This window comes from Quercus robur, chromosome 5, assembly GCF_932294415.1.
Source record: "Quercus robur chromosome 5, dhQueRobu3.1, whole genome shotgun sequence".
Classification (NCBI taxonomy): Eukaryota; Viridiplantae; Streptophyta; class Magnoliopsida; order Fagales; family Fagaceae; genus Quercus; species Quercus robur.
Window position 1 is genome coordinate 44,578,651 of NC_065538.1, and position 11,618 is coordinate 44,590,268.

General features: G+C 34.3%; 3 protein-coding genes across 4 annotated transcripts; all 3 read right to left on the reverse strand.

Annotated features, from left to right (window-relative positions):
* Positions 1-653: 653 nt before the first annotated feature.
* Positions 654-2,536, reverse strand: LOC126726056 (uncharacterized). 2 transcript variants are annotated; one of them, XM_050431167.1, is made up of 3 exons: positions 2,329-2,536; positions 1,929-2,156; positions 654-1,827 (listed from the first exon to the last, which is right to left on the reverse strand). In XM_050431167.1, the coding sequence occupies exons 2-3, from the start codon at positions 2,094-2,096 to the stop codon at positions 1,300-1,302; spliced, it is 696 nt and encodes a 231-aa protein (XP_050287124.1). In that variant the 5' UTR covers positions 2,097-2,156; positions 2,329-2,536; the 3' UTR covers positions 654-1,299. The 2 variants fall into 2 exon arrangements, with proteins under 2 accessions (XP_050287124.1, XP_050287123.1); XM_050431166.1 differs by lacking the exon at positions 2,329-2,536 and having other exon boundaries at positions 1,929-2,309.
* A 1,137-nt stretch (positions 2,537-3,673) lies between these two features.
* On the reverse strand, positions 3,674-6,988 carry LOC126726051 (trans-resveratrol di-O-methyltransferase-like). The gene is made up of 2 exons (XM_050431162.1): positions 6,111-6,988; positions 3,674-4,197 (listed from the first exon to the last, which is right to left on the reverse strand). Exons 1-2 carry the CDS (start codon positions 6,885-6,887, stop codon positions 3,895-3,897), a joined length of 1,080 nt encoding a protein of 359 aa, XP_050287119.1. The 5' UTR covers positions 6,888-6,988; the 3' UTR covers positions 3,674-3,894.
* Positions 6,989-7,893: 905 nt separating this feature from the next.
* Positions 7,894-11,618, reverse strand: LOC126726052 (trans-resveratrol di-O-methyltransferase-like). Its single transcript, XM_050431163.1, has 2 exons — positions 10,752-11,618; positions 7,894-8,312 (listed from the first exon to the last, which is right to left on the reverse strand). Exons 1-2 carry the CDS (start codon positions 11,526-11,528, stop codon positions 8,010-8,012), a joined length of 1,080 nt encoding a protein of 359 aa, XP_050287120.1. The 5' UTR covers positions 11,529-11,618; the 3' UTR covers positions 7,894-8,009.

Genomic DNA, 11,618 nt, shown 5'->3' on the forward strand with positions numbered 1-11,618 from the left:
TTATTTTTTCTCTCTCATCCGATCTCTCTCTTCCTCTGCCCTCTTTCTCCTTTTATCTTCTCTTAAATCCAACAACAAATCATAAAATTCTTCAAATTTAATCTAAATCAAAATCCCAAATTCATCAAACCCTCTCCTCAAAAAAAAAAAAAAAAAAAAAATCATCAAACCCAAATTGCAAAAGAAGAAGAAGAAAATGCAAAAATAGTAGAAGAACAAGCATAACTAATGGCGGCTTCAATGTTCCTTAGCAGCAACTCAAAGCCTTTGAGTACTTCATCACAGCCTCTTCAATGTACCTAGACCAAAACATTAAATTTCTGTTCTTTTTAAACTTACCTACCATCTTCTCAAAAAATAAAAATAAAATAAAAATATAAGCTTACCCACCAAGAGTTTTCTCTCTTTAACTTCTTGTTTCAGCATTAGTAGAAGAAGAAGAAGAAAGAAGAAGATGCTGAAGAAGTAAAAATGCGGAAGAAGAAAGCAGGAGAAGGAAAAGAAAAAAGAAGAAAGAAGAAAGAGATCAAACATATTATCGGAGTTGGCGTGTGTGTTAAAGTTGGTGGGGCCATGGGTAGCTATGAAATAATAATAAAATGCGAGAAAAATATTATTTAAATAAAATAGGATATAGAATAGACAAACTCGTGTTTCGTAAAAAAAAAAAAAAAAAAAAAAAAAAAAAAAAAAAAAAAAAAAAAAAAAAAAAAAAAAAAAAAAAAAAAAAAAAAAAAAAAAAAAAAAAAAAAAAAAAGTAAGATCCTTTTGCAAAATAGACAAAAATTTTACATCTACTTCCACGGATGCTCTTAGAAAATCCCTACCTCCAAACTAGATAAGGCACAGTAAAAATGTTTCTAAATTAGTGGTTTTCTCCTCTTTTGCTCGCCATATATCTAACGACTTGTAAAAACAGCAAACTTCCTCTTGTTCGATCTCATACGCCAAAAAAAAAAAAAAAAAAAGCAACATATTATTCATGAATAAAACATTTAAATGTGATGTTGACACAATTGCCCCATTGTGATTGGCACTGAAAATGGAATTTAGGACCATGATTCTGCATTCCACTCTGTTCGTAGACATAGTAGCATCCTCTCATGGTTTAGGATGCAAATCTGGCTTGTGTTGCAGAGACGTTAAATAACTATATTGACGTCGACCAGATGAAAAAAAAAAAGGAGGGCGAGACATTATATTGTTCAAAGCAGTGAACGGAGCTAAGAACATAAAATTTATGTTGAAAATCTATTTGCTTTTCATTCATGCTGAAGGGCCATGGCTGCTTTGGATATTTCAGACAACCACCCTTTTGGCCTTCTGTTTAGAAGGAGATACATGCTGATGCAATAGAGTAGTATTTGTGTCAAGGTAGTGGAGGACTATCACCATAAGGATGGAACAAACAAACATGGGTATTGGCCCAAAAAACCACAGGAGCAAATTAAGAGCAAAATAAAGTGCTCTTAGTCCAAGTGACCAAAAATCACTACCCCTTATTACTGCCACTTCCGCATATCTCACAGGTATGTCACTATCTGGGGTGCTTATTATATAGTTTGCGTGGACAAAGTTCCTTGCTGACTGAACGAAGCACGAGAAAGCGAGGAGGAAGCAAATTAGGAGGCTTATGTACTTGATAGACATGGTAGATGACCTTGTGTCTCCATAGATTAACTCACTCTTCAGGAAGCTAGTGGAAGAATTTGCGATCCAAGCTCCAATGAGAGAACAGAGCGTTAAAGAGACTGATGCCAAGAATGTTGCTGCTGATGTGTTGGTTGATAGCACTGATAAAGCTGTGCCAACATCCCTTTTATCAATCTGCAATGACCAAATTAATAAGTATTAGAAAAACTGGGTGAGTTTTGGTTAAACTTTAATAGAAAGGATGGAAGAAGTAGGAGTTATATACTAATACTGGCCTGCATAATTCTTTCAACCCATGCTATTTTGTCATTGTTCTCAAAGCCCATTACTGTGGTGTGAGGAAGATTAAGATATCTGTGAAGAAGGAAGAGATGATATGCAAACATGATGAACAACCCACTTGGGACCAAAAATAGATCAAGGTACTCCTTTTGGAAAGTCATAATTTTCCTTCTTTGAAATACAGATTGATGGAAATGGAGTACTTAAATGGATTTCAGGACCTGAATCAGAATCAGTATCAGAATCCTAACATCAAACCAAATCTGTTAAAGATATGATTAAAGAACCCCTCTTACTAACTTTTATGCATAGTATTATCAAACAATTCTAATACTTATATATGACACAAACTCTCAACATTGTTAAGAGAGAAAGAGAGAGAGAGCAGAATACTATTTTCAAGATAGACACAACTGCATGTGTGTTCTTACACGTTCCTGTTTGGAATTTGAATAAGGCCACTTTGACTTCTTCCAAGTGGCTGCAATGACAACTAGCTTATTTCTAATGCATGGAAGTAATGAACATTAATTATTTTGAAAATAGAAAATAAAGAAAGAAATAGCTACCACTACCACCAGACAAGTATAATGTTATAATAAACCCACTTGAAACTTATGCTAAGTGTTTCTCAAAAAAAAAAGAAACTTATGCTAAGAAAAGGTATCCTCAAATGGTAAGCATGAGTTCCTCTAAGATTATTAACTGAGGCATGGTCCAATTCTTTTGGGAACTTTTAGATGGCCATTAAGGGAAAAACCCATCTTCAATGACAAAATTGGTTAAGATATGATATCTACCATATGACTTTGACTTGCCAAAGCAAACATATCAAAGTTAAAATCTGAAATTTTGTACATAAGGCCCACATTTGAGCCTTTACACAAAGGTTTGGGCATGAGCCTTGACAAAGCTCCATTATTGAATGTGAACCAGAGAAAATTTTCCTTATTTAATGTTTCACGCCGCCCTCTAGAATCTAGATAACTTGTGTCCATATATCTATATTAATATTAAGATAAGCTAGTACTAGCATGACCAACTGTGAACGACTTTTCAATTACATTGACTATATATAAATGTTGTTAATCAATTAGGTAGCAATTTGAAATTAGAAATAATACTACCTACCGGGATAAATAAGAACTTATTTTCTAATTACCCTATTTCACATTCAGTATTTTTGTTGTGAAGGCATTCATAAGACAGACTTATCTATACTGTCGCCTATAGAAATTGAGAATCTGACCGCAGAACTTCTTCCACAGAATTTGGAGAGACTGTGTGGATCTAAGTGTTAAAAAAAATGGCTTATTACAGTAACTATGCTATCCTCTGACCATGACAAGCAGGGTCCGATTTGGTTTGGAACCATGTTTTCTCATAATTTCTCAGAAAATCGGATCACATGTTTTTAGATTCCTACAACTAAAACTGGTGATAATATAAATATTTATCTTTAAATTTATTAAACTCAAAGTTTTCATCAGCAAATGTGCGCACAGAACAGATTATTTTGGTTAGGCATAGAATCTATGGACTTCGATTAAAAAATGAAGATTATAGAACTCAAAAAATTTGCTCACTGAGAAGAGATAGACTATAGACAAAAAAAAATCACAAATGAAAACCAGTAAAAGCTTATCAATTCAAATCTTGTAAATTTTTTTTATGCCTAAAGCATTTCTAGACAGAAATTCGAATGTTTAATGCACGTAAGAAAACAGCAGACCACGTGGGATCCAAGACAAACCACGTCAACTAAATAGAATGCAATACAATACACAATATAAGAATTGACTACAGCACTCTTTTCTTGACACAAATTTCATAGGTTTAAATATTAAAGAAAGATTTAAGAATACGCAATTTCAAGACTGACAACACCTTAATTCCCTGGCTTACAATATATGATTTATCCAACGATCATGAAAATCTTAGTACATCACGTAATTGCTGCTAAGGATAAACCTCAATAAGGGACCTTAAACCAAATAAGGGTTTTATCTTGTAGTGACTGAAACCAGCCTCCAAGAAGAGCTTTTCCCATTCCTTCTCGTGTCTCTCTCTTCCAGTAACCACAACCATCATCAACATGTCAAAAAAGAGTTTTGCGCTGGTAATTTCATGCTCATCTTTCTTCTCGTCAATCACTATGTCTATGATGATCACCTTTCCCTCCTTTCCTTTGTTTGAAATAGCTTCTCGGCATTTTTTCAGTACCTTCACGCATTCTTCATCGCTCAAAGCGTGTAAAACCAACTGCAATTAGTTATTTTCACCATCAAGACAATGAAAACATGATGTAATTTATTTAGGCTAACCATAAATAACACAACCAAGAGTATAATCATTCTTTAAAATTGTGCCCTTCTTCATTGTATCATCACTTCACCCAAAGTTTGAAATTGACTATCAATTTGTGCATAACATGAGAGCTGTTGGAATTTGAGGTTGCGGAAGCACATGTCCATGAACAAGAAAAAAAAGTCCACACAAGACAATATTACTTAATATCGTTTGACCAATTACGTGTGTATATCCATGAATCAAACTCGTAGACTCTTAAAATAACACTTATACTAACCTCATAAACATAAACTAACGAAGAACGGAAATGCAGTAAGGCTAGATATAGTTCTAGTTTAACAAAACATTTGAGAATTTAAGGAATGGAGCTTGGAACATCTACCAAATATTTGAGAAATTTTCATTGAAGTATTTTATTTCAGTATGATGAAACCGGTCTAGAATAGTACATATTTAATTATTAGAGCCTTTTAGGGGAAAACAAGCTTCTCTAAAAATGAAAATTACAAAAATACACAGCAGTTTTCAACAATTTTACTAAAAACCCAAAGAACCCAAATAAATACATTAAAATGAAATAACTAAATTTAGCTTAGATGGTCAATAATCTTTATATATTAAGAGAATTTAGAAAGTTAGTTATAACTTCAAAAAATGTCAAAAACACCCCTAATTTAATTAGATAATCCTTATTCTTAAAAAATAAAAAATAGGGTTAAAATTGTAATTCAACAAAATTAAAAAATTAAAAACACTATATATCCGATAAATTTTTTTTCTAAAAATTAGCATACTCTCTATTTTAATATATCTCAAACACTTTTAATACATTTTTTTCCTAAAAATTAGCATACACCAAACCTAGTCATTTACTTATTTTCAAATCCTAAATTTTAGTTTCTTAAAAATTCATTTATGTGTAACCTCACTAAAGGTTTGTTTGGGATCCGATTATTTTGCTGAAACTGAAAACTTTTTACTGAAAGTACTATATATAAATGTAAAAGTTAGCTAAAATAGTACAGTGAGACTCATGAATAGTACCAAAAAGTGCAGTGAGACCTATGAATAGTAGCAAAAATAAACTGAATAGTATAAGCTGGCAAAATTAAGCTATGCCAACCGAACACTAATAATAGATAAATTCAAATTAAAAATTTATATTAAACTAAAAATAATAATAAAAAAAGAGTTTCGTCACACGTGCGGAGCACATGTGATGAGTCTAATACGTATCAATGTACAAAATTATAGAATTACACCACTTTGACATAATTTTTGATTGTCCAGTTAATCAAGAAATTCCAGAGACATTTGTTCTACATCATAAACATAAACCAAAGCCCAAACAAACATAAACTAACACACGAATATAACAAACACCGCTCCTAAAACCCAAATACACCCAATACCTCCATCGCTCCCACATAATAAACGAACTCACTATCTCACACATGCGGGTATTTTTCAACTTCAAAAACACTATCACATCACTCCTCACACGAGAGTACTATTTTGCGAGAACCCCACCTAGGATTATTCCACAAAACTTGTTTATGAATCTCGTATTTTATTCCTTGATAATTAAGGAATATTCGTTTTTTCCAGTAAAGATAAGATTTTCTTCCCAAAAAAGGGAAATCATTTTTTTTCAGAAAAAAAAATAGAAAAAAAAAAATTGTTTCCTTCTACACTAAGAAAAATTAGAAATCTAATTAAAACAATTTCTAACAAGATGAACATATATGATGAAACCAGTGTATAGTAGTTACCCTTGAAAGACATATGTTGATCAAGCTCCAGAAAGAAACCAGTCAAATTTTGAGACAGAAAGAATGGTAGTGGAAGGATTAAATGATGCAAACCTTAAGTAGAATGGCATCTGCCGAAGGGATAGACTGAAACATATCACCTCCAACAAAGTTCAAGTTCGAATTATCTGGCAAATTAGCTACGACATGTGGAAGCTCCAAAACTGTGCACTTCAAGTGAGGGAAAGCCTCACAAATGATCCTAGCACATGTTCCAGTGCCACCCCCAACATCAACCAGTGTATCCAACCCCTCAAAAACTGGCTTGCAGTCTTTTACAACCAAGTTCATCATTCCAGAATCACTGGCCATTGCCTTATTGAAACTGTCATTAAAGTCAGGGTTTTGGTCAGCATAGTCCCAAAAGCCCACCCCATGTGCACTCTCAAATGGTGTGACTTTGTCCCCTCGAAACCAACTCTCCAAGAAGTGCCATGGAGAAACAAAAACTGGGTCAAGCATTGCCAGAAGAAATGGCGACAAGTTGGTGACATTATCTTTGAGGAGGATCCTAGATGAAGGTGTCAGATCATATGCTTCTTCTTCTTCTTCTTCTTGATTCATATGAACTCTTGTTGTAACAAAGAAACCAGAGTGCACAAGTAAGCGCATGAGCCGGTGCACAAAACCAGCTTTTGTGGGATGAATTTGAAGCGCTGAAACCAACTCAGGTAGAGTAATAGGTTTCCCATGATTGTGGATTATTTCTGGTATGCCGAGCTGAAGGGCACATTTAAGTGACATGGAACCTATGAAGTTAAATATATGTTTATACAAATGAGATTGAGCTTGAAACAACTCACTTGTACCGGGACCATGAACTAGATCCATAATTTTGCAGCTGCCTTAGCTCCGATGAACTCGTCCGAGTAATACAAGTCAAAGCAGGAACTAAAAAATAACATTAAATATTGAAGAAAGAAATATGTGATTGCACATAAATTTTCAGAAACCAAGAAAAGTATATTTTCCCATGAGTTCCGGTAGGTGAATAATAGTCCACACCTAACGGTCACAGTAAGGTGTCCAACTTTTTTGACTTTTTTTTTTAATTTTAATTTACAGTTTTTTTTGGGGTCTTTTTTTTTTAGAAACCCAAACCGACCGTGGAGGGTTGAGATAGAAAGGGAGGAGAAAGAGCAAGAGTCAAAGGAGACAGAGAGAAGAGAGAGCATATGAGAAAAGAAGAGATAGGAGAGAATATATTTTATAATAAATAATTTACAACAACTTGCTATAATTCCTATAAGTAAGAATTCACATATAGCTTGGTTGTAAAAAATTTTGGGCTTACATGCACACCAAGATAAAAAATAAAAAATAAAAAAAAGAATTTTAACGTTTTGAGGTTGTAAAATAGCAATTTAAGAGTTTTACAACTCCCAATACTAATGCTCTTATAACACCTATGGATGCATATATTTTACCAATTTTTTTGTAATTGTTAATATGATTTATTGTCTTACATCAAGCATGCCTAACTAATTTGCAAATTTAGCTAAAGATATGTTTATACAAATGACACTGAACCTTCTCTTTTGGAATAAAAAATGACACTAAATCTAAAACAACTCACCCATCCATCCCCTCATCATAAATCGATCCATTTTTAATGCAGATCTATTTCAAAGCTTCTTGTGCATCTCGGTCAAGCTACTTGGTCTTATATATATTTTTGACATGGAGAGGTGGCCCATTACTGTTGCATAATTAGATAGGACAAATCGGTCAAGCCCGAATGTCTTGTCCAACACATAAGAATTGACTACAGCACTCTTTTTTTTTTTACACAAATTTCATAGGTTTAATTATTGAAGAAAGTTTTAAGACTACGCAATTTCAAGATTGACACAACTTCAATTCCCTGGCTAACACTAATCCACATGGCATTCAGGCTTACAGTACATGATTTATTCAATGATCATAAAATCTTATTACAGCACATCATTGCTGCTAAGGATAAACCTCAATAAGGGACCTTAAACCAAATAAGGGTTTTATCTTGTAGTGACTGAAACCAGCCTCCACGAAGAGCTTTTCCCATTCCTTCTCGTGTCTCTCTCTTCCAGTAACCACAACCATCATCAACATGTCAAAAAAGAGTTTTGCGCTGGTAATTTCATGCTCATCTTTCTTCTCGTCAATCACTATGTCTATGATGATCACCTTTCCCTCCTTTCCTTTGTTTGAAATAGCTTCTCGGCATTTTTTCAGTACCTTCACGCATTCTTCATCGCTCAAAGCGTGTAAAACCAACTGCAATTAGTTATTTTCACCATCAAGACAATGAAAACATGATGTAATTTATTTAGGCTAACCATAAATAACACAACCAAGAGTATAATCATTCTCAAAAATTGTGCCCTTCCTCATTGTATCATCACTTCACCCAAAGTTTGAAATTGACTATCAATTTGTGCACAACATGAGAGCTGTTGGAATTTGAGGTTGCGGAAGCACATGTCCATGAACAAGAAAAAAAAGTCCACACAAGACAATATTACTTAACATAGTTTGACCAATTACGTGTGTATATCCATGAATCAAACTCATAGACTCTTAAAATAACACTTATACAAACCTCATAAACATAAACTAACGAAGAACGGAAATGCAGTAAGGCTAGATATAGTTCTAGTTTAACAAAACATTTGAGAATATAAGGAATAGAGCTTGGAATATCTACCAAAAATTTGAGAAATTTTCTTTATAAAGTATTTTATTCCAGTATGATGAAACCGGTCTAGAATAGTACATATTTATTAGAGCCTTTTAGGCTTTCTAACAAGCTTCTCTAGAAATAAAAATTACAAAAATACAAGGCAGTTTTCTACGACTTTGCTAAAAAACCAAATTACCCAAATAAAATACGTCAAAATGAAATAACTAAATTAGCTTAGGTGGTCAATAATAAGTATTAATACAAAATTATTGAATTACACCCCTTCGACATGGTTTTTGATTGTCCAGTTAATCAAGAAATTCCAAGGACATTTGTTCTGCATCATAAACATAAACCAAAGCCCAAACACAAAGGGGTGTAAAAGTGGAGGGATGGAAAACTTTTTTATTTGATTGAAAATAAAGTTTGTATAAATTTATTATTATGTCCCTATTAAATAAATAAAAAAGTAACAAATTATACTTAAAAAAAATTGTGTATACATGGACACTACATTAAAGTAAAAAAAAAAAAAAAATATATATATATATATATATATAGCATAAGAAATTGACCCATAATTGTTTTCTAAAAAAAGAACAAAAACAAAAACCAACCAAAATTAATGAGAAAATAAACATATGAGCACCAAAAAAAAAAAAAAAAAAGAAGAAGAAGAAGAAAAAGAAGAAAACTAACACATCCAGAAAAAATCAAAGAAAAAAAAAAAAAAGCCAATATGTCCAAACAAAATCAGAGGAAAAAAAAAAAAAACCAACACATTAGAAGTGAAGTCCAACGTGAGGGGTATTTTTGGAAGCTCATTTCATTAGTTTTCCCCTCTTAGTTTTCTCCCTATTTTGGAGAGAACTTTTTGGTAGATCCGAAGAGAAAACACTTGAATTCCACTATTTATTTTTCTTATTTTTCTTCCTCTCTACCCAACTAAACATACTCTAAAAAAGTTTTTATTCTCATTTTCTCTTCAAAGTTTTCTGTCTACCCTATTTTACCTCCAAACAAACACAGCCTAAAACCCAAATACATCCAATACCTCCCTCGCTCTCACATGATAAATGAACTCACTACCTCACACATGGGGGTATTTTCAACTTCAAAAACACTATCACATCACTCCTCACGCAAGATTACTATTTTGGGAGAGCCCCAGGATTATTCCACCAAATCCTTTGTAGCAAAACTTATTTACAAATCACATACTTTATTCCTTGATAATTAAGGAATATTCGTTTTTCCAATAAAGACAAGATTTTCTTCCCAAAAAAGGGAATCATTATTTTTAGGAAAAATATATATATATATATATATATATATATATTTTTTTTTTTTTTTTGGTTTCCTTCTACACTAAAAAAAATTAGAAATCTAAAACAATTTCTAATAAGATGAACATATATGATGAAACCAGTGTATAGTAGTTACTAGGACTGTCCATCAGACCTGGGGACCCACTCAACCCGGCCACCCACCCGCGTCCGACCCGCTGCCACCCGATCAGACAACTCCAACGGTCGGACACAAGTTTCGACGAAGCAAACCCGACCCCACACGGGTCGTTTGTCGGTATTTGGTTTCCAAACCCGTGACACCCGACCTAAACCAAATCCTTTATCTTTCCAGCGAAGTATTACGATTTTCCGACCAGATCCGACGAGATCTCGCCGTTATCCGACGAAATCTAGGCCAAATCTCGATTGATCTGGCAAGATTTCGGCCAGATCCTGCCGGATCCGGCCAGATTTCATCCCCGGTGATAAATCCAATACCGACCCGACGAGACTCGAAATCAACAAGACTCGAACCGAAAAATCCGACCACCTCTCTAGGTCGGTTTTGGGCCACATTTTCCTCCACCCGAATAATTCGGGTCAAGTCTGGGTTGGGCACAAACCCGACCCGTGGACACCCCTAGTAGTTACCCATGAAAGACATATGTTGATCAAGCTCCAGAAAGAAACCAGTCAAATTTTGAGACAGAAAGAATGGTAGTGGAAGGATTAAATGATGCAAACCTTAAGTAGAATGGCATCTGCCGAAGGGATAGACTGAAACATATCACCTCCAACAAAGTTCAAGTTCGAATTATCTGGCAAATTAGCTACGACGTGTGGAAGCTCCAAAACTGTGCACTTCAAGTGAGTGAAAGCCTCAGAAATGATCCTAGCACATGTTCCAGTGCCACCCCCAACATCAACCAGTGTATCCAACCCCTCAAAAACTGGCTTGCAGTCTTTTACAACCAAGTTCATCATTCCAGAATCACTGGCCATTGCCTTATTGAAACTGTCATTAAAGTCAGGGTTTTGGTCAGCATAGTCCCAAAAGCCCACCCCATGTGCACTCTCAAATGGTGTGACTTTGTCCCCTCGAAACCAACTCTCCAAGAAGTGCCATGGAGAAACTAAAACTGGGTCAAAAATTGCCAGAAGAAATGGTGACAAGTTGGTGACATTATCTTTGAGGAGGATCCTAGATGAAGGTGTGAGATCATATGCATCTTCTTCTTCTTCTTCTTGATTCATATGAACTCTTGTTGTAACAAAGAAACCAGAGTGCACAAGTAAGCGCATGAGCCGGTGCACAAAACCAGCTTTTGTGGGATGAATTTGAAGCGCTGAAATCAACTCAGGTAGAGTAATAGGTTTCCCATGATTGTGGATTATTTCTGGTATGCCGAGCTGAAGGGCACATTTAAGTGACATGGAACCTATGAAGTTAAATATATGTTTATACAAATGAGATTGAGCTTGAAACAACTCACTTGTACCGGAACCATGAACTAGATCCATAATTTTGCAGCTGCCTTAGCTCCTGATGAACTCGACCTAGTAATACAATTCAAAGCAGGAACTAATAAATAATTTTTTTTTTATTTGAAT